At 41.8% G+C, this 24229-nt stretch overlaps 2 protein-coding genes across 2 annotated transcripts; both read right to left on the reverse strand.

Moving 5' to 3' along the window:
• Window positions 1-324: 324 nt before the first annotated feature.
• LOC116826271 (alpha-1-antitrypsin-like) lies at window positions 325-24118 on the reverse strand. Its single transcript, XM_032782907.2, has 5 exons — window positions 24041-24118; window positions 8368-9058; window positions 6272-6542; window positions 3429-3576; window positions 325-640 (listed from the first exon to the last, which is right to left on the reverse strand). The coding sequence occupies exons 2-5, from the start codon at window positions 9038-9040 to the stop codon at window positions 437-439; spliced, it is 1296 nt and encodes a 431-aa protein (XP_032638798.1). The 5' UTR covers window positions 9041-9058; window positions 24041-24118; the 3' UTR covers window positions 325-436.
• On the reverse strand, window positions 18045-24228 carry LOC142046817 (alpha-1-antichymotrypsin-like). Its single transcript, XM_075065862.1, has 3 exons — window positions 24041-24228; window positions 21666-21813; window positions 18045-18245 (listed from the first exon to the last, which is right to left on the reverse strand). The coding sequence occupies exons 1-3, from the start codon at window positions 24226-24228 to the stop codon at window positions 18045-18047; spliced, it is 537 nt and encodes a 178-aa protein (XP_074921963.1).
• Window position 24229: the final 1 nt, after the last annotated feature.

Genomic DNA, 24229 nt, shown 5'->3' on the forward strand with positions numbered 1-24229 from the left:
TAGGAAGCTAGGGGGAAGGTATCTTGTACTCTGCAGCCCCCACTAGTTATTATCAGTATCATCTACAAGTAGGGTGACCAGATGTTCTGATTTTATAGGGACCCTCCCAATTTTGGGGGCTTTTTCTTATATAGGAACCTATTACCAGCACTCCGGTTCTGATTTTTCACACTCGGTATCTGGTCACCTAGTTACAAGGACTTTCTTTCACATTTACCTGAGATGTTTACTAATGCATGCCCTATTGACAGAAATACCAGGCTGTTTGTTTGTAGGCAAGGAATTGCCATACTCATGTTTTATTTGTTTAGAATTTATGTCAACTGCAATTTAGTTACAGTCACTGGCACCAAGTGGTCTGTGGTACATGCACATACTCCTGGGCATTTAAAAACAACTCCTTTGAAGCACTGGGACATGTACAGTGACCGTACAATTATTTTTCTATAGGATTTACGATTTTCCCCATGAAGAGGATGCTGCGGGTATTTTTATCAATAATCAGCATCAGGAAAGGCCGGTTAAACTTAATAGTAGGAGGCTCAGGGATGAGAAGAGACGTATATATAATTTCTATGATAGTGGCTGCCGCAGCCTCGGTACCATTCTCATGAACATCCACCACGGCCTTGTGAAGAGCCTATGAGGAAATGAAGCAGAGATCACAGTGTGAGCATAAAACAGGGAGCAACATCTGGAGATGAACTTGCTCATATTTAAACCACAGCTATTAAGAAAGAAGAACAGAATGAGTGCAGGATTGCCAACACAAAACATAACCCAACCCACCATTCCCAACCCAGGCAAAACTATCTTTGATTTCAGTAGGCGTTTTGCCTATGAATCTTTGGAAGAGTCAGGCACAAAATATGAATAGATTAAATTGCATCTATCAAATCCCTTGTTCACTCATCCACAAAGAAGGGGACTCCCTTAATAAATTCTTTAACATTATAGAAGAATTGTTTCATCTTCACAAACAACTCTAGTACCTTTATGCATCAGAGAGTTACTTTGCAGCAGAAAACAGAAGACAATTCAAGATGAATGGTAACAAACAAAATAAGAGGGAAAGAAGGTAGATAAGTGACCTCCCTGGTGTACCTTCGCCTAATATATTTCTCTCTTGGGTACAGTGAAATGGTATTTCACAGTGCAAATGTGAACCAATTTCTTTTACTCTTTGGAGCTACACTAAGAACTAACACTCACTTTGTTCTCTTTATTGCAACTCAAATTAGTATTTCCTTATGTTATTTGCAGTTTGTAGTTGTAGCTTTGCTCATCCCAGGATGTGAGAGAGACAAGGCAGGTGAGAGGTTTCAGAATGGTAGCTGTGTTAGTCTATATCAGCAAAACAATGAGGAGTCCTTGTGGCACCTTAGAGACTAACACATTTATTTGGGCATAAGCTTTCATAGGCTAGAACCCACTTCATCAGATGCATGAAGTGAAAAATACAGTAAACAGTATAAATATTACAGCACATGAAAAGATGGGAGTCTTTACAGACAGTCTCTATGCAAAAGAATAAATGGACATAAATCAGACATCAAGTATTGTAACATTCAAAAACCAGTAGGAAAGTACTTCAGTCTCTCTGGACACTCAATAACAGACTTAAAAGTGGCAATTTTTCAACAAAAATCTTCAAAACTAGACTTCAATGAGAAACTGCAGAGCTCGAATTAATTTGCAAACTGGACACCATCAAATTAGCTGGAATAAAGACTGGGAGTGGCTGGGTCACTACAAAAAGTAATTTTCCCTCTGTTGATATTCATCCCTTCTTGTCAGCTGTTGAGAATAGGCCACTTCCACCTTGATTGAACTGACCTCGTTAGCACTGAGCCCCCACTTAGTCAGGCAACTCCCATCTTTTCATGTGCTATAATATATATACTGCTTATTGTATTTTTCACTCCATGCATCTGATGAAGTGGGTTTTAGCCCATGAAAGCTTATGCCCAAATACATTTGTTAGTCTCTAAGATGCCATTAGGACTCCTCGTTGTTAAGGCAGGTGAGGTAAATAGCATTTGTTGAACCAACTTCTGCTGGTAGAAGGGACAAGCTTTTGAACTCCACCAAACTCTTTTCAGGTCTGGAGAAGATAACCAGAGTGTCACAGCTAAACACAAGGTGGGAGAGATTGTTAAGCATAAATATATACATATGCTGTAGCAGACTACTTAAAATGAAGTGGGCAATTAAGGAGAAGCAAGCAGCAGGGTGTGTTCAAAGTGTTACATTGATTTTATTGCTCAATTCATCTGTAAGTCCATCGTTCTTAGTTTCCAGCAAACTTATGAATTTAATTTCCCAGGCTTGTCTTCTGAAGGTGCTGGGCAGGTTTCTTTTGAGCATGAGGGCTGAGAGGTCAGATATGGAGTGATCCCTTTGTGTTTGCCCATGGGGAAAAAGGTGTTTTTGTCTTTTTTTATAATTTTAAGATCCATGGGTCCTAAGCATGTCTATCACAATATATACTATACCTGCCACATTACAGCAGTGTCTATCACACCCTGCTGCTTGCTAGCCCTTAATTACTCACTTCATTTTAAGTGGTCTCCTACAGCATGTGTGTACCCTTATGCTTAATTTGTCCCACCTTGAATTTTCCAACCTTGTCTGGACCTTATCCAGACCTTATTCAGACCTGAGGCAGAGCTGCGTCAAACTTAAAAGCTTTCCTCCTCCACCAGCAGAAGTTGGTTCAATGAAAGATATTACCTCATCAACCTTGTTTCTCTTATTTCCTTCTACTGTTTCATGATGAAATTCTGATACTTACTCTGTGACACCATAGTCAATCTGCTGACTCATTGTATAAGGCACTACTCAGTAAGTGTAAGCGTACTGGGAAGTGTGTTGCCACAGACCTCCTGTGTGCTCTGGAGCAAGTCACTCAGCCTCTCTGTGCTTCATTTCTCGTCTGTGAAATAGGTGTAAATCCCTACTTCACAGGGGTATTGTGGGGATAAATACATTAAAATTATGAGACTCTTAGCTACTAAGCAACGAGTGGTCATATAAATATCTATTGTAGAATAAGGCTCCCTATTTGCAAACTCTTGCCATACCATTTTACATATTAATTATTTTATGATAACAGTAGTTACAATTGCATTTTCCCTGTCCTTTTGTCCTTTTCCCTATCTGATGGTACTGACTTCTACAGGACATTCCAGAAGGTCAAGTAAGCTTGGAGAGCCTCTGTATTAATTATAGTAAGCAAATTAATGCTTAATTTGAGGAAAGACTAAGTGCTAATCTGTTGGTCTGGCCTCCTTATGCTGCAACTCTGCCTCACCTGTCCGTGCTGGCTGAGCATCTTACTAGTGACCTGACCAGAAGCAGGAATGGGTCATTTCAAAAGAAAATAACAGACAAATCCATTTAGCAACATCTGTGTTCCACAAACCTACTTTTGACACCTGCAGGTCAGAGTGCCCAGTGATTCCAGAGAGATCAGCTTTGTTAGTGAACACATCGACCACACCCATTTTCTCAAACTTCTTTTTGACATCATAGGTACCAGATACAGAGAATACTGGAAGGTACAGGTAGATTTTTCTGTTAAAAAAGAAACACAAAACTCTGGTAAATTATTGTCAAATGGGTGGATACTTAAATATTTGCAGCTGGATAATGTGTACCACTCAAGGATCTCAGCTACCAATGAATTTGCCTCACAATGCCCCAGTCTGGGAAGTAAATATTATTGTCCCATTTAACAGGTGGGGGATGAAATGGACAGCAAAATTACAATCCCCTGAGTTTTATTTTTGTTTAGCTACATGTGGCCACTGTGCTGGTTTTAGAAAACCATTGTTTGGATTATTTGATCCAATATAGAGACTAGTAAAGTGCATTATCTTATATAGGACTGGATAGTCCCCATCTCTAACACAGCCGCTCAGGTAAATGCAGGAGAAGTAGGGACATCCGCACTTTCAGTGGCATAGCAGGGGTACTTCCATAAATGTTCCCAGGGGATTGCATGGGCTATGTTGGAGATTCTTCCCTCCCCTTCACTGGCTTCCTGACTCAATTGGACTGGGAGATCATCACATTCCGGGGTGCAATTCAGACCAGTCAGGGGTTCTGTTACCATCTGCCCTACCACACAATGCTTTGCTATGGTAGCTTCCAACTGGGGTCTCTCACAGTCAGCCTGCCAGTGTGCAGGTCACACTCGGAGTGTCTGTGTAGAGCCACAGCTCTGGTCCAGCAGCTCTGACTCTGGCAGCCTGTCAGCAGCACACCAGACATGGTCTGGCTTCCAGCAGCCTAGGTTACTACTTGCAGAGTGACACACTTGTAGTCCTCCATTTTCCACCAAAAATGTGTGTCCTCCCGGACAGTTCAGATGTATTAGGTCTGTTGCTACCGTAAGGAAACAATCTCCAACAATTTGCTCTCTAAATGGACAGGTTTCAGAGTAGCAGCCGTGTTAGTCTGTATCCGCAAAAAGAACAGGAGTAATTGTGGCACCTTAGAGACTAACAAATTTATTTCAGCATGAGCTTTCGTGAGCTACAGCTCACTTCTTCGGATGCACAGAATGGAACACACAGACAGGAATTTATAAATACAGAGATCATGAAAAGGTGGAAGTATGCATCCCAACAGAAAGTCTAATCAAGAGATGAGCTATCAATCAGCAGGAGAAAAAAACCTTTTGAAGTGATAATTAAGATGACCATAGAAAATTGCCATCTTCAAGTCTGTCACTTGAGTGGTTAAGAGGTGTAAGTGTTGAATTTCTTGCACCCAAAAAAAGTTCAAAACAGTACTCCAAAAGAGATGACTGCGAATCAAATTAATACACAATTCAGAATAGCAGATTAACCTCAGGCGTAAACAGAGACTTGGGAATTGGTTGGGTCATTGACACAATTAATCTATTTCCCTATGTTAAGTTCTCCTCACACCTTCTATGGGTCATCTTAATTATCACTTCAAAAGGTTTTTTTTTCTCCTGCTGATGATAGCTCATCTCAATTGATTAGACTCTTCCTGTTGGGATGCATACTTCCACCTTTTCATGTTCTCTGTATGTATAAATATCTCCTGTCTGTGTGTTCCATTCTATGCATCCGAAGAAGTGAGCTGTAGCTCACGAAAACTCATGCTGAAATAAATTTGTTAGTCTCTAAGGTGCCACAAGTACTCCTGTTCTTTTCTCTAAATGGATTTACCCAAAGAATTCAGTTTGAATGCAACACTGGGTTAGTCTTGATTAAAGAATGAAACTACTTTATTTAACTACAAAGAGAGATTTGAAGTGAGTACAAGAATAAGGCATTAAAGTCAGAAATGGTTAAAAGAGAAATAAAGAGAAAATACTTTCTAGAAAATAAACTTAACAAACTAGACTTGATTCAAGGTAAAATTCTTGCCACATTTTCCCAGCAACATCGCTGACCAAACACTTAAGTCAGAATTTTGCCCCAAAATTCAAAGTCCTGGTTTCTTTTGTCGTCTTAGGTTAAAGAGTGAGAGATGAAAAGGGAGAGAGAAAGAATCCCTGGTTTTTGCACCTCACTTCTATAGTGCAGTCTCTCTTTGAAGTGGATTCTTCTGAGGCTTACCCCTCACCGCAAAGTTTATTTAAGCAGTAAAGAAAGCCATGAGAGTCTGGGGGGCTGAAGGTGGCCCCATGCTCTTCCTTCTCCCATGTGTATGCTGAAATGCAGGTTTCGTTGTCTCTCTCTTGCTGTCTCAAGGATCTTATGTACTAGTTATATGTAAATTGAGGTAAACCCACATTCCTTTATTCAAGATAGACCTACTTATCCACTCCCACCTGATAGGGGCTATGTGGGTTTGAACATGTCCTACCAATATTTTTCAGGGGAAATACATACATTTACGTAAACTCTTGCTACCTAGATTTAATGGTGATATAACTTACAGAAAGCCATTAGTTTTCAAATGATACTTCAAGGCATGTTTTGTACAAAGATTATTACAATAGGGTATGGGATGTGAACGGGTGCATTCACCACAGAGGGGTGCTGAAAGGGCAGAGGAATGGCTTTGCACCCCTGTGTTGCAGCCAAATCTCTAGTCAAAAGAGCTGAAGCACGATGGGCATTCTGGGAGGCATTATGTTTCAGAAGTGTGTGTCTGAGGCACTAATTCTTCCAGTGCTCTCTCTTAGAGCAACATGCAATGTGCTGCCCAATACTCAGGTCTGTACTTACAGGCACAGCCTAGCCCTGAATGTAAACATACATAAGCATAGTAGCAGTAAAATGGTTACCTTTGTTGAAGTGATTTGTTCCATTTAAACAGAGTTTCCTTCAACAGAGCATCCTCCACCTGCTGCATTTTCCCTTCATCAGGCAGAATAAATAGCGCAGCAGCATTTCCTTTGTATGGGATTTCAACCACCCAGCAAGACAGCTCCTCGTCATGGTATGTGTTATATGTTTTGTCACTGTTCATCATATTAACTTTGACAGATGTTTTTGCATCCACAAAAAAGTCGTCTTCCTTGGTCAACGAATTATCGAAAGGATTTTCCCAATGAGCTGATGACAGAAAGAAAGAATGCCATTGAATATACAGGGAAAGAGAAATTTCTAACATAGATCAGACTAATTTAAATGTAACAAGTTTATATTTGAAGTTTAAGTCAACTGCAAGCCCGTTTGAAAAATAGGACATTTGCCTTGAGGCTGGTTAGCCAGTCAATTTCAATAGCATACAGCATCTCTGTTGGATGAGATATTATATTGATTTACTGTAGTCCTGATGAAAGCCAAACAAGTGAAATGAAGTGATACTGTGGTTTTCTTTAAATCTGTAACTTTGAGAAAAGAATAGTAACCAAATATTACAACTTTCTGTGCTGTTAAATTGAGGCCCCTCTATCTGATAGAGCTCCAGATTAATTAATAAATCCAACTTCTTTTTCATGTTACTTAAATTTCTTCTACTCACTCCTTGCAGTCTAAGTCTCGAGACATGGGACTGTCAGAGGGAGCGGAATTGAAAGTTTGTTTGTTTAATTTCCTTTCCTTCTCTGTTGCTTGTAAAATGTTAGCACAGGTGATGCAGCTCACTAGCAACAAATGCACGGATGGGAAAGCACGTGCTTTCCAAGCTGCTGAAAAGGATCTGTTTTTATCAAGAGTTGGCTGAAATTAACCAAAGTTCAAAATGTTACGGTAGGACCTACCCCACAACTCTGCTAGTTCCAGCCTTCTCCTAGGCATTATCAGTTCGATCCTGCATTGCTCTAGTCAGTGGTATGGCACCCATTGATTTCTATGGCACAGGATCAGTGCCTATTGCCTTTCTTAGACACTCCCTCACCAGAGTGCCACATGACCACTTTCTCTTCAGTTAAATAGCTGTCTATTTTGGCAAGAAATTTTCCAGGTCTGAAAGACACCCTTTTGTGGCTCCTGGATACCACTGGTAGAATATATTGCCTTCAGTTATAATCCTTCAATGAGTATCAGGGAAAAAAATGGGCAGAGATCAACCATTTTCCATTCTGGGAACATCCCAGGGACAGCCAAACATCAAAGAAAAAGATGCTTCTACTCCTAACGTAATCTGTAGAATTCTGGATTTTTTTCCCCTTTTTTATCTCCATGTTTAGGAAGTACGATTAAACTGACCTGCATTGCAGGGGTAGTGAGCACCTATAACTCCCATTCACTTCCAAGCAATAGGTGCTTGGCATGCCTAATAACATAATTATTATCTTGTTCTGGTGACTAAATATGGATTTAGGTCACCAGAACGGGGGTGGGTGGGCAGGGAGCCTGGCCACCCCACTTTTGCAAGTCGGAGAGCCCTGCCCCCAACTTTTTAACATGAGCATAGTTTGGGGGGAAGCAGCACTGGTAGGGGCTGTGTTTTGCAGCAGGGGAGCTGATCACGGTGCTGTAGGTGCTGGACAGCAGCTGGTGGGAAGGGTAGAAGGAGGATGGGCTATGCGACTGGTTCCCATTGACCCACATGCAGCCACTGGAGGCAGGAGACTGGCAGCACCAAGTGCCATAAGCCTGTGGGGTGTTATGTGAGGAGGGGAGTAGGGCCATGAGGGAGTACGGGATTAGGGGAGAAGGGCCACAGGAATCCACTTTGGCCTTCCCCCCCCATCCCTTCTACAAGTTTCCAGTGCTCTTGATCTAGGTGCTTTATTATAACCAAAATTTCCTATTAGGATGACTATAAGTTTTGTGGAAATGCCTAAAAAATTTAATAAGGCATCAGTCTGAAGTTGGGTAATCTCATAGACCTGACAATCCATTGACAAAAAAACAGTTTATTTGTCTTAGACCACTATCAGAATTCCATAGCTTGTATATGCTACACGTACCTATCTGTAGAGCATCTTACCTTTAAAGAAAATATAGTTGACAAGAACCATTACAGTGAGCGGACTAAGGTCCTTGACCAAGTTGGCAATTTTCCCATGGGTTTTATTCTCTATGTAATCATTGATCTGTTTCTCAGCCACTGTAGAATTCTGGAAGTTGGTTAGAAGAGCTTCAGACTCATACAGAGTTTTGACATCTTCCAAAAACTTATCTAGTAGTTTCAGGTCGTGATTTATAAAAAGAGCATTTCCCATATTCAACTGGATCTCACTATCAGGACGGTTTAACATGTGGATGAGATGACGAAAACCTTCATGTATCTCCCTCTCCTCAATCTCCGTCAGGTTAAAGGAGAGTCCTTTGTGTATTTGACTCAGCGTGGTTGACTTGGCACCTAACGACAGCATTGCAAAGGCAGTGGAGATGCTCAGAGGAGAGAAGAAAATGTTCTTGTTAGCTTCTTCTGATTTAATCTGCTTATAGAATCTAAATGCAAAGTCAGCATTGCTAGGAGCTAGTTGGAGAAAGGTCGTGTTTTCAGTTACGACATTGCCTCCAACTGGGGTAAGCTGCTGTGGGGGATTAATATCTGTCTGACCATCCTGGTCACTGTGGTAGTCAGGTACGTTATGAGACAAGACAACAGCATGAAGCCCAGCAAGTAACACACACAGACAGAGGATAGACTTCATTCTCCTTTGGAACTATTCCTTTAAAAAAAAGAGAATGGAATAGTCATTAGTCATGGAAATGTTCCCACCTTCCCTGTGCTATTTGTGATCCAATGGTTATTTTTCTCTCTCCCCTCATGGCAAGTCCTCCTCCCTCTAAGCAACTGGGGAATTATGGAGGGAAAGAGAGTGGTGTTAATGGTAGAGTCTCTGAGGTTGGGAGTGCAGGCCATGTTGGGAATCAGAGGAAGGAAAAAGGAAGAGGTGGTAGGAGGAGACTCTGGGCTGGATTCTTCAGTTAGCGCCATCCACTTTGTGCCACTCAGCCATCCTAGAGTAGTGGTGTTTTGTAGAATGAGAGTGTATGAAAGGGAGTTAAGTGAGAGTAGGCTGGGAGAGATTTTAGCAGAATGGAGCTCCGCTGTGATGATCGTCCACTGCGTCCCTAGGGTAAATTAGGGACCTGATGCCAGTGGCACAAATTGGAGCTGCACTTTTGCAGCTCTAACTTCTGCTAAGCCTTGACGGCATGAAATCAGGGAACTGCAGCTGACTCCTTGATGCTCCATTCCCCCTCCCCTCCTGCCTTGCGCTCACATTTCCCTGTGTTGCAGTGGAATCTGGATTCAAATGAGAATCGGGTCCACTGTTTAAAGCTGAACAAACATTATAGGCCCTGTCTGGAACATCATAATTAAGTCACCTATCCCTGATTTTCAATACCGTATTTACGATGAGCTTTAGCAAAAGGGAATAACAAATGGTGCTGAGCTTCCTATAGCATCATCAGGAATAAATCCAATGAAGGAATCTAAAGGTTCTTTTCATGTCAGTAATTTATAAATTTGCCCTTTATGCTTTTTATGCTTATCTGTCTCTCTCTATCTATTAGGCTACAGCTCTACAAGCTAAAGAATTACTGTTTTGTTAATGCTAGAGTTTTAAAACATGTTAGAATGTGTTTGCTAAAGTTGGTCGAAAATTTTGGGATGGACCATTTTTCTGCCACAAAATGCAGATTCAGCAGAATAGAAACATTCCAAGGGATTATGTCAACTCTGATGAAGTTTCATTTAGAAAATAAATCAAGTGATTTTATATTTCTTTTCTCTTATGCTCTTAAAGTTATTTTGTATTATTATATGTTCATGTTATAAAATAAAATAATGTAATATGAAAACAATATAAAAGAAACTAATACCAAAAAGGCAAAACTGAAACATAGTATCAATATTAAACTTTTCAGTTTACTGAAAAGAATTTTTGGGAGAGGAGGAAAATTTTGTTTCAAAGGAAAATTCAAACTTAATATTTTGTTCTGATTCAGAATGATTTTTTTTTGAATGTCAGAATATTCTGCAGAACGGAAAGTCCTACTTTCAACTGGGTCCAACATTGGCTAGCACATTCTAGAAAATATCACACATTTTGGTGTAGCCAGGCCATTTCTTAAAGCACTAGATTACTCTAGCCCCTAGGTTTCCCAATAATTTTTGTAAAAAATGCCTTCATTCAAAGAACATGTTCACTAGAGTATCAAAGTCTGCTGGATCACTGGGGTCTTCAGAAAGGCTCCACTGACAGAATAAATTGTAACAGATATCGTGCACACAGTCACCCATACTTGATTGAAATCCCATAAAAGAAATTGCATCTCAGACGGCTAATGTGAGTTCAAAGCCTTTTTGGATAAAATATGGCAGTACTTACAGTACAATCACCAGGATCCTGATGGGAGCATCTAATCTACACAGCTCCTTCCCTCTTATTTATATTGTATTGACATTGTTAAGCAGAGTTTCCACTATATTAAATATTAAACAGATCAAACAGAAGTTATTTGCTAGGATGCAGAGCAAACAGTGATGAAACTGCTTTACTGGACGTGTAAGGTCAAATGCCCACTGTCCACCCACATGGTGAAGAATAGAGCCAAAACCTATGGAAGAAGATAGCAGGGGGCTGTATGGAGAGTTCTGGTAGCTATGCTGTTTGCTCGCCCCTCCCACCTCCAAACTTGTGGAAACCTCTGTATGGAAAGACTTCATGATTAGTGCACCAATAGAAAAGAGGGACATCAGTGACAAGGGAGAGCTGCTCTACACAATAATGTAGCATTTCATTAGATTTAAAAAGAACAGGAGTACTGGGTATTCACCCCATGAAAGCTCATGCTCCAAAACATCTGTTAGTCTATAAGGTGCCACAGGACTCTTTGCTGCTTTTACAGATCCAGACTAATACTGCTACCCCTCTGATACAGGAGTACTTGCGGTATCTTAGAGACTAACAAATTTATTTGAGCATAAGCTTTCGTGGGCCACTTCATCAGATACATAGAATGGAACGTATAGTAAGAAGATATAGAAAGAGAGAGAGAGGAAGAGAGAATATATTTAAAGAGAATTTAGAGATGTTATATTACACCACCATGTGTTTGGCTCTGGTTGCTACAGTTTCAAGCTCAACAGAGTGAAACTGCCTCTGGTGCTCCTCTCTGATATGGAGAATCTAGGACAGTGGTTCTCAAACTTTTCTACTGATGACTCCTTTCAAATAGCAAGACATCCCCCATAGAAATTAAAAACACTTTTTTGTATATTTAACACTGTTATAAATGTCAGAAGCAAAACAGGATTTGGGATGGAGGCTGACAGCTCGCGACTTCCCCATATAATAACCTCATGACCCCCGGTTGGGTCCCAATCCCCAGTTTGAGAACCCCTGTTCTAGGAACGCACAAAGGTCAAGGATAATGACAACAGACACAATCACCAGTACGAAGTCTTATCTGTACAACAAATTTTATTAAAGCAATAAGTAAAGTTACAATTATCTATGATATGTAAATCCTACAAAACCTATGTAAAGATTATAACTGTAGTCAGACTCACATCCTGAAAGATCTTGTAGGGTCCAATGGACCTCTCACCAAGTGATCATCAGTAGAGGGATAGTTCCTGCTAGGGTTTTTCCCAAGAATATTCCCACTTTTACCCAAGCAGGAAACCTTTTATATATTGTAGTTCTAACTACATCTAATACATTATGTATATGCACAAAGTCAACCCACTTTCCCTTATCTGTATTTCTACCTCCGTGACTGTTAGGGTGCCCCATTTTTCATAGGTTGTTCATAGTTCCTCTTAATCTTATTAGCATTTATCCACAACATGTACCCTGCAGTCAGGAGAGTTGTTTAAAGATGTTACAATAAGGTATCTCGTTATCTCAGACAATACATTGTAGTCTATTGAAATCACCTATTGGCACATCTTCACAGTAATCTTGTGAGCTTTGGGACATAGGGTTATTCCTAGGTCACCCACTTATGTCAAGCATTTTTAAGTCTATGGCCTAGTCTGTCTAAGCTATAGTCTTACAGGTCTCAGCCTGTAGGCCTTGCATTTCTGCGAGGCTTTACTTATATACCTAACACACACTCATCACTCCTAAATACTTATTGGTCCTATACTTCTATAATCCTACAATTTACATCTGTTTAGCACACATTGATTGTATATGAAATAGCATATAAATTGACAATATCATCACATAGCACAATGGATGAACTAATTGGCTATAATTCATCCCTTGGAGTGAGACTGACACACAGTAAGAAACCCCCACAATTTATTGCTAGAAGGACCAGCATTAACGCCCAGTAGAGGGGATCAGAATGTATAGTCATCGTGGAGCACCAATGGCAGCACAGCATTGGAGATGTCTATGCTTATGGAGGGAAAAAAATGGGCCATGGAATCCAGAGGAAGAGGTGCCTTTATGGCTGGTGGGCGCCAGATTTCTGTCTGTGATTTTGTGGTTTGTGCATGTCCTGCATGTGCCGTTGTTCATGTTAGACACAGGAGTCAATGTTTTGTTGGTGTGCTTAAAACATTATTTATTGTTTTCCACTACTCTCAGCCTATAACACTGGACCTCTGGAACTTGTATCAAAACAATGATGTGGTGCCTACTTACAAAATCTTCTATAATATTAACAAAGGAACTACCATGCGGAAACAACAGGAATATAAACTAACTAAATAAATGTAAAGCCTTTTTTTGTTATTAATATGAATTTGCAGGGTTGGAAATGTTGACTGTGATTGTTAAGGTGACTGTGTCTTCCAACTTTCCCTCGAGGAGAGAACTGGACATGAGGGCACAAAGCCTGGGACACCAGGTGTATGTTTACAATTTGAAATATAATGAAGATTTACGTTAAATCTTGTTGAGATTTTTGAGTTCATGTGGCTTCTTTTTTAATGAAAATTTTGATTCCCATATTCTGTGGCAGGAGTCGGCAACTTTCGGCACACAGCCCATCAGGGTAATCTGCTGGTGGGCCACAAGACTTTTTGTTTACATTGACCTTCCACAGGCACAGCCCCCACCCTCCGCCCACAGCTCCCAGTGCTACAGTTCACCCTTTCTGGCCAATGGGAGCTGCAGGGGGATGTGTCTGTGGACAATCAATGTAAATAAAATATCTCGCAGCCTGCCAGCAGATTACCCTGATGGACCGCGTGCCAAAGGTTGCAGGCCCCTGTTCTATAGTCTGGTTTCTGATGAAGAAAGGGAAAACAAATTAACCATGGATAAGGGGAAGCTGATAATAATGAATGTAAATCCCAACCTAAGAATGGTAAAAAAAAGTATAAGAGAAGCATAAGTTCAGAAAGAGAAATGTATGGCCAGCAGAGTTAAAGACAATCAGAAAGCGTTTATTAAGTATATTAGGAATGAAAAGAAATTGGTCCATTTGTAGATGAAAACTGTAGAATTTATCAATTGTAATGCAGAAAAGGCAGCAGTGCTGAATAAATATTTCTGTTCTGTTATTTGGGGGAAAGCAGGTAATGTAGTCACATCAAATGATGATGATAACACTCTGTCCACTTCACTAGTATTTTAGGAGGATGTTAAACAGCAACTAAAATTAGAAAATTTTTAATCAGTAGGTCCAGTACCTGGCATCCAAGAATTTTAAAAGGGCTGGCTGAGGAGATTACTGGACCATAAATGTTGATTTTCAATAAGTCCTGGAACACTGAGGAAGCTCCAGAAGACTAGTACAAAACTAATGTTGTGCCAATGTTTAAAAAGGTCAAATGGGATGACGTGGTTATTAATAGGCCTTTCAATCTGACACAATTCCCAGGCAAGACAATGGAAAGTCTGATACAAGGCTTGATTAATAAAGAATTAAAGGAAGGTAATATAATTAATGCCAGTTAACATAGATCCTGTTAAACTAATTTAACTTTTTTTGGATGAGATTACAAGTTTGGTTGATAAAGGTAATAGTGTAGATGTAATATATTTAGACTCCTATAAGGAGTTTCACTTAGTACTACACGACATTTTGATTAAAAAGCTAGAACATTATGGTGCACATTATGTGAATTATAAACTGGCTAATTAATAGGTCTCAAAATGTAATGGGGATTCATCATCAAGCAGGTGTGTTCCAAGTGGGATGCCGTAGCAATAGGTTCTTGTCCCTATGCTATTTAAAATTTTTATTTCAGAAAGCATAAAATCAAGTTTTACTGATAAAGTTTGCAGATGATGCAAAATTAGGGGAATGGTGAATATTGAAAAGATAGAGAGTAATCTTGACCATTAGGTAAGATGGTTGCAAGCAAACAATATGCCTTTTAGTACTGCTAAATGTAAATATATACATATAGGAACAAAAAGTGTAGGCCATACTTAGAGGATAGAGGACTCATTCCTGGGAAGCAGTGACTCTGAAAAGGATCTGGGGGTCCAGGTGGATAATTAGCTGAATATGAGCTCCCAGCATGACACTGTGACCGAATGGGTTAATGTCATCCTGGGATACATAAAAAAGGGAATCTCAAGTAGGATTAGAGAGGTAATTTTATCTTTGTATTTGGCACTGGTGTGAGCGCTGCTGGAATTCTGTATCCAACTGTGGTGTCCATAATTCAAGAAGGATATTGAACTAGAGGATTAGAAAGGATTAGAAAACATACTTTATAGTGATAGACACAAAAACCTCAATGTATTTAGCTTAACAAAGAAAAGGTTCGGAGTGATTTGATCATAATTTATAAGTACCAACAAGGGGAACAAATATTTGATAATGGGCTCTTTAGTCTAGCAAAGAAAAGTATGACACAATACGATGGCTGGAACTTGAAGCTAGATAAATTCAGACTGGAAATAAGGCATACATTATTAACAGTGAGAGTAATTAACCATTGGAACAGTTTACCAAGAAGTTGTAGTGGTTTCTCCATCATTGGCAATTTTACAATCAAGACTGGATGCTTTTCTGAAAGGTCTGCCCTAGGAATTATTTTGGGAGAGGTCTCTGGCCTATTTTACAAAGTGAAGCATTATTAGTATGTAGTGGACTTGCAAATCTTCCATTATTTGTGTTTCTGCTGCAAGGGCAGAGTTTCTGAATTTGCAGGCATGGCTTAGGACAGTAGTTCTCAACCTTTCCAGACTACGGTACCACTTTCAGGAGTTTGATTTGTCTTGCGTACCCCCAACTTTCACCTCACTTATAAACTACTTGCTTACAAAATCAGATGTAAAAATACAAAAATGTCACAGTGCACTATTACTGAAAAACTGCTTATTGTCTCATTTTTACCATATAATTATAAATCGATTGTCATATAAATATTGTACTTGCATTTCAATGTAGAGTATATAGAGCAGTATAAACAAGTTATTGTATAAAGTTTTAGTTTGTACTGACTTTGCTAGTGCTTTTTATGTAGCCTTTTGTAAAACTAGGCAAATATCTAGATGAGTTGATGTACTCCCTGGTTGAGAACCACTGGGTTAGGAGATGAGTTGGGTGGTAAAATGAGTGAGATGGCCCAGGCTAGCAAGGTTGAGTGTATGGGGGAATGGAATTAGTTGGTGAATTGCTGGGGAGGTGGGCACGATGTAGTAGGAGGTGATGGGGGGAAGGCTGGATTGGCGGTAGAGTTTGGGACTAGGAGAGAACCATGAAGGGTGTGACATTATTAACATGAACTGTGTCCATATAGATCATTGTTGCAACCAAGGTCCTATAGGTGCACCAAATCTTGTACAAAAGAAGTCAAATAAGGTGTCTATAGAAAGGTTGTAAGTTGCTGGTTATGATTATGCTGTCTGTATGTGTGTATCATTTTTGTATTTGAAGTTATGAATATTGGCTATTTACTAAAAGCAGCAAAGAGTCTCGTGGCACCTTATAGACTAACAGACGTTTTGGCGTGTGAGCTTTCGTGGGTGAGTACCGTATCTCAATGTGTTTGATTCTAAGTAGCCTCGGTGAAGCATTTGGTCAGCTTCTTGAAACAGGATTATTCTCATTAAGTGTCTAATCAAGAAACACTTAACTGACAATGGACTTTGGGAGACGCCAGTCCCCTTCTGAGCTTTCCTGGGAACATTCTAACTAACTTGTAAACAATGGCATCAGCCTGCAAAAAGCTGAATCATTCCTGGACACGTGACCTGCCTGGGTGGCTACAAACTTCTTCTTGTTGCTGTGACTTTGCACAGGATAACAAAGGGGTTTCTGCCCACGAGAGAGAGTATTAAAGGCCTTGGAAGCCTCTCTATTTTGTCTTCAACTGGCTCAAGTGATGGTCTCTCCACTCCAAAGAGGTGCCTGAAAGAAACTAGAACAAAGGACTGTAACTTTGGGGGTGCGAGTGATTGCTGGACCCAGGCCATAAACCACAACATTGGTCTGAAAAGGATTGGGCCCAGACTAGGAAGGAGCCTAGTCTGTGAAAGAAGCTTATTGGGACATCTCTGAGGGTGAGATTTACTGTATTCAGTTTCTTGCTGTATTAGGCTTAGACTTGTGTGTTTTGTTTTATTTTGTTTGGTAATTTACTTTGTTCTGTCTGTTATTACTTAAAACCACTTAAATCCTAATTTTTATACTTAAAATCACTTTTCTTTATTAATTAACCCAGAGTACGTAAAATTAATACCTGGGGGAGCAAACAGCTGTGCATATCTCTCTATTAGTGTAATAGAGGGCAGACAATTTGTAAGTTTACCCTGTATAAGCTTTATACAGAGTAAAACAGATTTATTTGGGGGTGTGGATCTCATTGGGAGCTGGGTGTCTGGGTGCTAGAGACAGGAGCACTTGCTAAGCCGTTTTCAGTTAAGTTTGCAGCTTTGGGGATATGGTTCAGATGCTGGGTCTGTGTTGGAGCAGACTGGCAAGTGTGGCTCATCAAGGCAGGATTCTGAAGACCCTAACTGCCAGAGAAAATGGGCTCAGAGGTAGTCTCAGCACATTGGGTGACAGTCCCAAGGGGGTGTCTGTGACCGAACCCGTCACAAAGGGATCATACAGAGAAAGAGAAATTCAATCTTTTTCCATCCCACCCTTTAGCTGTGAAATGCCTCAGTTTTTCATTCTGAAAGGGAGAGGAGGAGAGCAAGGGGGATCAAGCAGCTTGTTTTACTTCTGACATCTCCACCAACCTCTCTTATGCTTCCAAACCAGCTCCCTGTGACCTCCCTCGTACCCACCTCCGTGTCCCTTTTGTCAGTTAGAAAATATGATTAATACACAGAGAGAGATGGAATGTAGGAGGCTGGGGGGAGGGTATCCTGTGCTCTGAAGCCCCCACTAATTATTATCAGCATCATCTACAAGTAGAGTGACCAGATGTTTCAATTTTATAGGGACCCTCCCAATTTTGGGGGCTTTTTCTTATATAGGAACCTATTACCAGCATCCCCATTCCAATTTTTCACACGTGCTATCTGGTCACCTAGTTGCAAGGACTTTCTTTCACATTTACCTGAGACGTTTACTAATGCATGCCCAATTCACAGAAATAGCAGGCTGTTTGTAGGCAAGGAGTTACCACACTCATGTTTTATTTGTTTAGAATTTATGTCAATTGCAATTTAGTTACAGTCACTGGCACCAAGTGGTCTGTGGTACGTGCACATACTCCTGGGCATTTAAAAACAACTCTTTTGAAGCACTGGGACATGTACAGTGACCGTACAATTATTTTTCTATAGGATTTACGATTTTCCCCATGAAAAGGATGCCGATTATTTTATCAATAATCGGCATCAGGAAAGGTTGGTTTAACTTAATGGTAGGAGGATCAGGGAAGGGAGCAGACAAGAATTTGATTTCCATGATAGCGATTGCTGCAGCCTCAGTACCATTCTCATGAACATCCACCACGGCCTTGTGAAGAGCCTACAATGAAACAAAGTAAAGATCACAGTGTGAGCATAAAACAGGGAGCAAGCGCTGAAGATGAACTTGCTCATATTTAACCACAGCTATTAAGAAAATAAACTTTCAAAGAAAGAACAGAATGAGTACAGGATGGACAAGACAAAACATAACCCAGCTCTATATTCCCAACCCAGGCAAAGCTATCTCTGATTTTGATAGGAGTTTTGCCTATGAATATCTGGAAGCATCAGGTACAACTATATTCAGGGCCGGTGCAAGGAAGTTTCACGCCCTAGGCGAAACTTCCACCTTGCACCCCCACCCAGCTTAACCCCGCCCCTCACGGCAGCTAACTCAGCCCCCGACCCCGGGAGCCCGCTGCAGCAGCTACCTCCTCCCGACCGTGACAGCTAACCCCTCTTCCTCCCCCTGTCTCCCTTCTAAGGCAAAAAAAAACCTAAACCCTTGCTCAGGGAGACTTCCCCCACCCGCCATGTGCAGCTAAACCTTGCCTGGGAAGACTTCCCCCTTTCCCTGCCCCCCACCACGGCAGCTAACCCTGCCTGGGGAGATTTCCCCCCTTTCTCCCCCCCGCCCTCCGCCATGGCAGCTAACCCTGCCTGAGTATGCCCGCCCCAGCTCACCTCGGCTCCGCCTCCTCCACTGAGCACGCCAGCTCTGCTCTAATTCTCCTCCCCGTCCAGGCTTACGGCGCTGATTGGAGGAGACTTACAGCTGGGCTGTGTGCTCAGCAAAGGAGGCAGAGCGGATGTGAGCTGGGGCGGGGAGCGGTTTCCCCTGTGCGCCCCCCCCCCCCGTTACTGCAGGCAACCCTCTCCGCGCGTCCCCCCACTCAGCTCAGCCCCACTCCACCTTCTCGCCTGAGGGGACTTTTAGGTGCCCCCAACCACTAGGTGCCTTAGGCCCTGACTATATTAATAGATTAAATTGCACATATCAAATCCCTTGTTCACCACAAAGAGGAGGACTCCCTTAATTCATTATTTAACAATACAGAAGAATTGTCTCATCATCACAAATAAAAAATCTCCACTGTATTTATGCATCAGACTTAGTTTGCTACAGAAATAGAAGACAATTCAAGATGAATGGTGACAAGTAACATAGGAGGGAAAGAAGCTAGGTAGCTGACCCCTCTGGAGTGCCTTTGGCTAATACATTTCTATCTTGGGTTCAGTGAATTGGTATTTCATAGTGCAAATGTGAACCTATTTCTTTTATTCCTTGGCACTACGGTAAGGACTAACTCTTACTTTCTTGTCCTTAATGCAACTCAGATGACTATTTCTTTACATTGCTGTTTTGTTGTAACTGTGTTCGTCCCAGGATATGCGAAAGATCAGGCAGATAAGGCAATAGCATTTATTGAACCAACTTCTGCTCGTGGAAGGGGCCAGCTGTAAAGCTTCACATAGCTCATTGTCAGGTCTGGAGAAGGTAACCAGAGTGTCACAGCTAAATACTAGGTGGGACAGTTATGGAGAGATCACTTTGTGAAAAGTGTTTGCACACTGGTGATAAGTTGTTTTGGTCTTTTATCATTTCCAGGTCCATGGGTCCTACACACGTCTATCACAACATGTGGTATACCTGGCTCATTACAACAAATTCTAACACACCCAGTTGAGGAACAGGGGTTAAAAGTAGCCCTGGGGAGGGCTGTGGCTGGGAGAAACCAGCTACTAGGCTGACTGGGGAAGCAGCCTTAGCTGGGCCATGCCCCAATCAGGGCACTGCTGGCCCTGTAAAAGGCCATTGAGCCAGGTGCTGGGAGAGACTCTCTCTAGCTTTGAGAACAAGGGACCTGGCTGCAGGAAGTTGAGGGAAGGTACCTGGAGTCAGGGGCGGCTCTAGGCATTTTGCTGCCCCAAACACAGCAGGCAGGCTGCCTTTGGCGACACGCCTGCGGAGGGTCCGCGGAAGCCACAGGGCCAGCGGACCCTCCACAGGCATGCCGCCAAAGGCAGCCTGCCTGCTGCCCTCACGGCGACCGACAGAGTACCCCCAGTGGCTTGCCTCCTCAAGCATGCACTTGGCATGCTGGTGCCTGGAACCACCCCTGCCTGGAGTGGAGCAGGGCTGGGAGAAGGCCAAGGGAGCTGGAGAGCTCCGGCCTGGAAACACCCTCCCCCACCCCCACTGTGGCCTACTGGAAGGCCAATTAGGTACTGGGGTTGCAGGGGGCAGCCCATGGGTAGGCAGAGGCAGCAGGTCCAAACCCCCTCTGCCTATGATGAGTGGCTTTTACAAACACTCCAGACTGCCCCAGTGAGCAGGAGCTAGACAGTGACTAGCAGTAGCCCATAACTGAGGCAAGGTGGGGATAGAGGATTGGGGGTTCCCCTGGGTGGGGAGGCCCTGAGACTGTGGGGGTATTGCCAGGGGGCAGCACCCCAAAGACAAGGGGCACCAGATCCTGGGACGGACACAGGGGCCCAGGACATCAGGGCACTCCGGAGGCTGGAAAAGCTAATTCCCTGAGATGACCAACAGGAGACGCTGCAGGGGTGAGTCCCGCACTGTCACACTAACCCTTAATCACTCATCATTTTAAGTGGGCTTCTATAGTATGTGCTAGAGGTGTTAACCTCTTATGCTTAACAATTTGTCTCATCTTGTAGATAGCTGTGACATTCTGATTACCTTCTTCAGACCTGAGGAAGAGCTGTGTGGAGCTTGAAAGCGAGCCCCCTCCACCAGCAGAAGTTGATTCAACAAAAAATATTACCTCACTGACCATGACTCTCTTATTTCCTTCTAGTGTTGTATGGTGAGATTCAGATACTCACTCTGTGGAACCACAGTCTAGTCAATTTGTCAACTCATGGTATAAGGAACTACTCAGTAAGTATAAGAGTATTGGGAAGGATGGTGTCACAGACCCTGGAGTAAGTCACTCAGCCTCTCTGTACTTCATTTCTTATCTGTAAAATTGGTATAAATCCCTGCCTCACAAGGGTGTTGTGAGGATAAATATGTCAAAGATTATGAGAGGACACTTAGCTACTACAGTAATGAGTGGTCATATAAATACCTATCGTAGAATAAGGCCCCATATTTGCAAACTCTTGCCATACCATTTTCCATATTAATTATTTTATGTTAGCAATTATTAAAATTGTATTTTCCCTGTACTTTGGACTTCTCCTTCCCTGATGGTTCTGACTTCTACAGAACATTCCAGAAGGTCAAGTAAGCTCGCAGAGCCTTTGTATTAATGATAGTAAGCAAATTAATGCTTAACTGTAGGAAAGACTGGGTGCTAATCTGTGGGGCTGTTCTTCTTATGTTGCATCTCTATCTTGGCTGGAATTGCTGGCTGGGCCTCTTGCCAGTGGTCTGACTGGAAGCAGGAATGGGTCATTTAAAAGAAAATAATAGACAAATCTATTTTTTTTTACAATTTTACAAACTTACTTTTGACACCATCAGGTTAGAGTTCCCAGTGATTCCGGAGAGATCAGCTTTGTCAGTGAACACATCGATCACACCCATTTTCTCAAATAGCTCTTTGACATTATAGGTGCCAGATACAGAGAACACTGGAATGTACAGGTAGATTTCTCTATTAGGAAAGAAAGACAAAACTCTGGTAAAATATTGTCAAATGGGTGGATACTTAAATATTTGCAGCTGGGTAATGTGTACCACTCAAGGATCTCAGCTACCAATAAATTTGCCTCACAATGTCCAAGCCTGGGAAGTAAATATTGTCCCATTTTACAGGTGGGGAATGAAATGGACAGCAAAATTACAATCCCCTGAGTTTTATTTTTGTTTAGCTACATGTGGCCACTGTGCTACTTTTAGAAAACTATTCTTTGGATTATTTGATCCACTATAGAGACTAATAAAGTGCATTATCTTATTTAGGGCTGGCTTATCCCTCCCTCTAATATGGGTGAATGCAGAAGAAGTAGGGATATCCTCACCTTGTGTGGCATAGCAGGGATGCTCCCATCAGAGTTCCCAGGGGATTGCATGGGCTACGTTGGAGATTCCTCCCTCTGCTCCCTGAAGCAATTGGACTAGGAGAGCAGCACATTCTGGGGTGCAATTCAGACCAGTGAGGGGTTCTGTTACCCCTGCCCTGCCACCTTGGGAGCTTCACAATGGTTTGCTGTTGTAGCTTCCAACTGGGGTCTCTCACAGTCAGCCTACCAATGTGTAGGTCACACTCGGAGTGTCTGTGTAGAGCCACAGCCCTGGTCCAGCACCTTTGACTCTGTCAGCAGCACACCAGAGACGCTCTGGCTTCCATCAGCCTAGGTTACTACTTGCAGAGTGATGCACACTTGTAATCCTACATTTTCCACCAAAAATTTGTGTTCTGCATTGTATCAGAGGGGTACCCGTGTTAGTCTGGATCTGTAAAAGCAGCAAAGAATCCCCTGGCACCTTATAGACTAACAGACATTTTGGAGCATGAGCTTTCGTGGGTGAATACCCACTTCATCAGATGCATATCTGCACTGTGCACCCCACTCCTGGACAGTTCAGATGTATTAGGTCTGTTGCTGCTACAAGGGAACAATCTCCAACAGTTTGCTCTCTAAATGGAGTTACCCAAGTAATTCAGTTTGAATGCAACACTGGGTTAGTTTTGATTAAAGAATGAAACCACTTTATTTTTAACTACAAAGGGAGATATGAAGTGAGTACAAGAATAAGGCATTAAAGTCAGAAATGATTACAAGAGAAATAAAGAGAAAACACCTAGTTAATTAGCCTCTTACAGTTGGTATGGCCACTTCCACCTTTTCATGTTCTCTGTATGTATAAATATCTTCTTACTGTATGTTCCATTCTATGCATCTGATGAAATGGGCTGTAGCCCATGGAAGCTTATATTCAAATAAATGTGTTAGTCTCTAAGGTGCCACAAGTACTCCTTTTCTTTTTGATTTCTAGTAACTAAACTTAACAAACTATACTTGGTTCAAGGTAAAATTCTTGCCACATTTTCCCAGCAACATAGCTGACCGAACACTTAAGTCAGGATCTGTCCCAAAAGTCCAAAGGGCTGGTTTCTTTTGTCTCCTTACGTGAAAGAGTGACAGGTGAAAAGAGAAAGAGAAAGAATCCCTGGTTTTTGCGCCTCACTTCTATAGTACAGTCTCTCTTTGAAGTGGATTCTTCTGAGGCTTACCCCTCACCGCAAAGTTTATTTAAACCGTAAAGAAAGCCATGAGAGTCTGGGGGGCTGGAGGTGGCCCCATGCTCTTCCTTCTCCCATGTGTATGCTGAAATGCAGGTTTGCCTTGTCTCTCTCTTGCTGTCTCAAGGATCTTATGTACTAGTTATATGTAAATTGAGGTAAACCCACATTCCTTTATTCAAGATAGACCTACTTATCCACTCCCACCTGATAGGGGCTATGTGGGTTTCAAAATGTGCTACCAACGTCATTTGGGGGCATTAATAATTTTACATAGAATCTTGCTACCTAGATTTAACGGTGATATAACTTACAGAAAGCCATTAGTTTTCAAATGATACTTCAAGGCATGTTTTGTACAAAGATTATTACAATAGGGTATGGGATGTGAACAGGTGCTGAAAGGCAGAGGAATGGCTTTGCACTCCTATGTTGCAGCCAAATCTCTAGCCAAAAGAGCTGAAGCACGATGGGCATTCTGGGAGGCATTATGTGTGTCTGAGGCACTAATTCTTCCAGTGCTCTCCCTTAGGGCAGCATGCAATGCACTGCCCAATACTCAGGTCTGTACTTACAGGCACAGCCTAGCCCTGAATGTAAACATACATAGGCATAGTAGCAGTAAAATGGTTACTTTTGTTGAAGTGATTTGGTCCATTTAAACAGAGTTTCCTTCAACAGAGCATCCTCCACCTGCTGCATTTTCCCTTCATCAGGCAGAATAAATAGTGCAGCAGCATTTCCTTTGTATGGGATTTCAACCACCCAGCAAGACAGCTCCTCATCATGGTGTGCGTTATACGTTTTGTCACTGATTATCATA

This window comes from Chelonoidis abingdonii, chromosome 4, assembly GCF_003597395.2.
Source record: "Chelonoidis abingdonii isolate Lonesome George chromosome 4, CheloAbing_2.0, whole genome shotgun sequence".
Classification (NCBI taxonomy): Eukaryota; Metazoa; Chordata; order Testudines; family Testudinidae; genus Chelonoidis; species Chelonoidis abingdonii.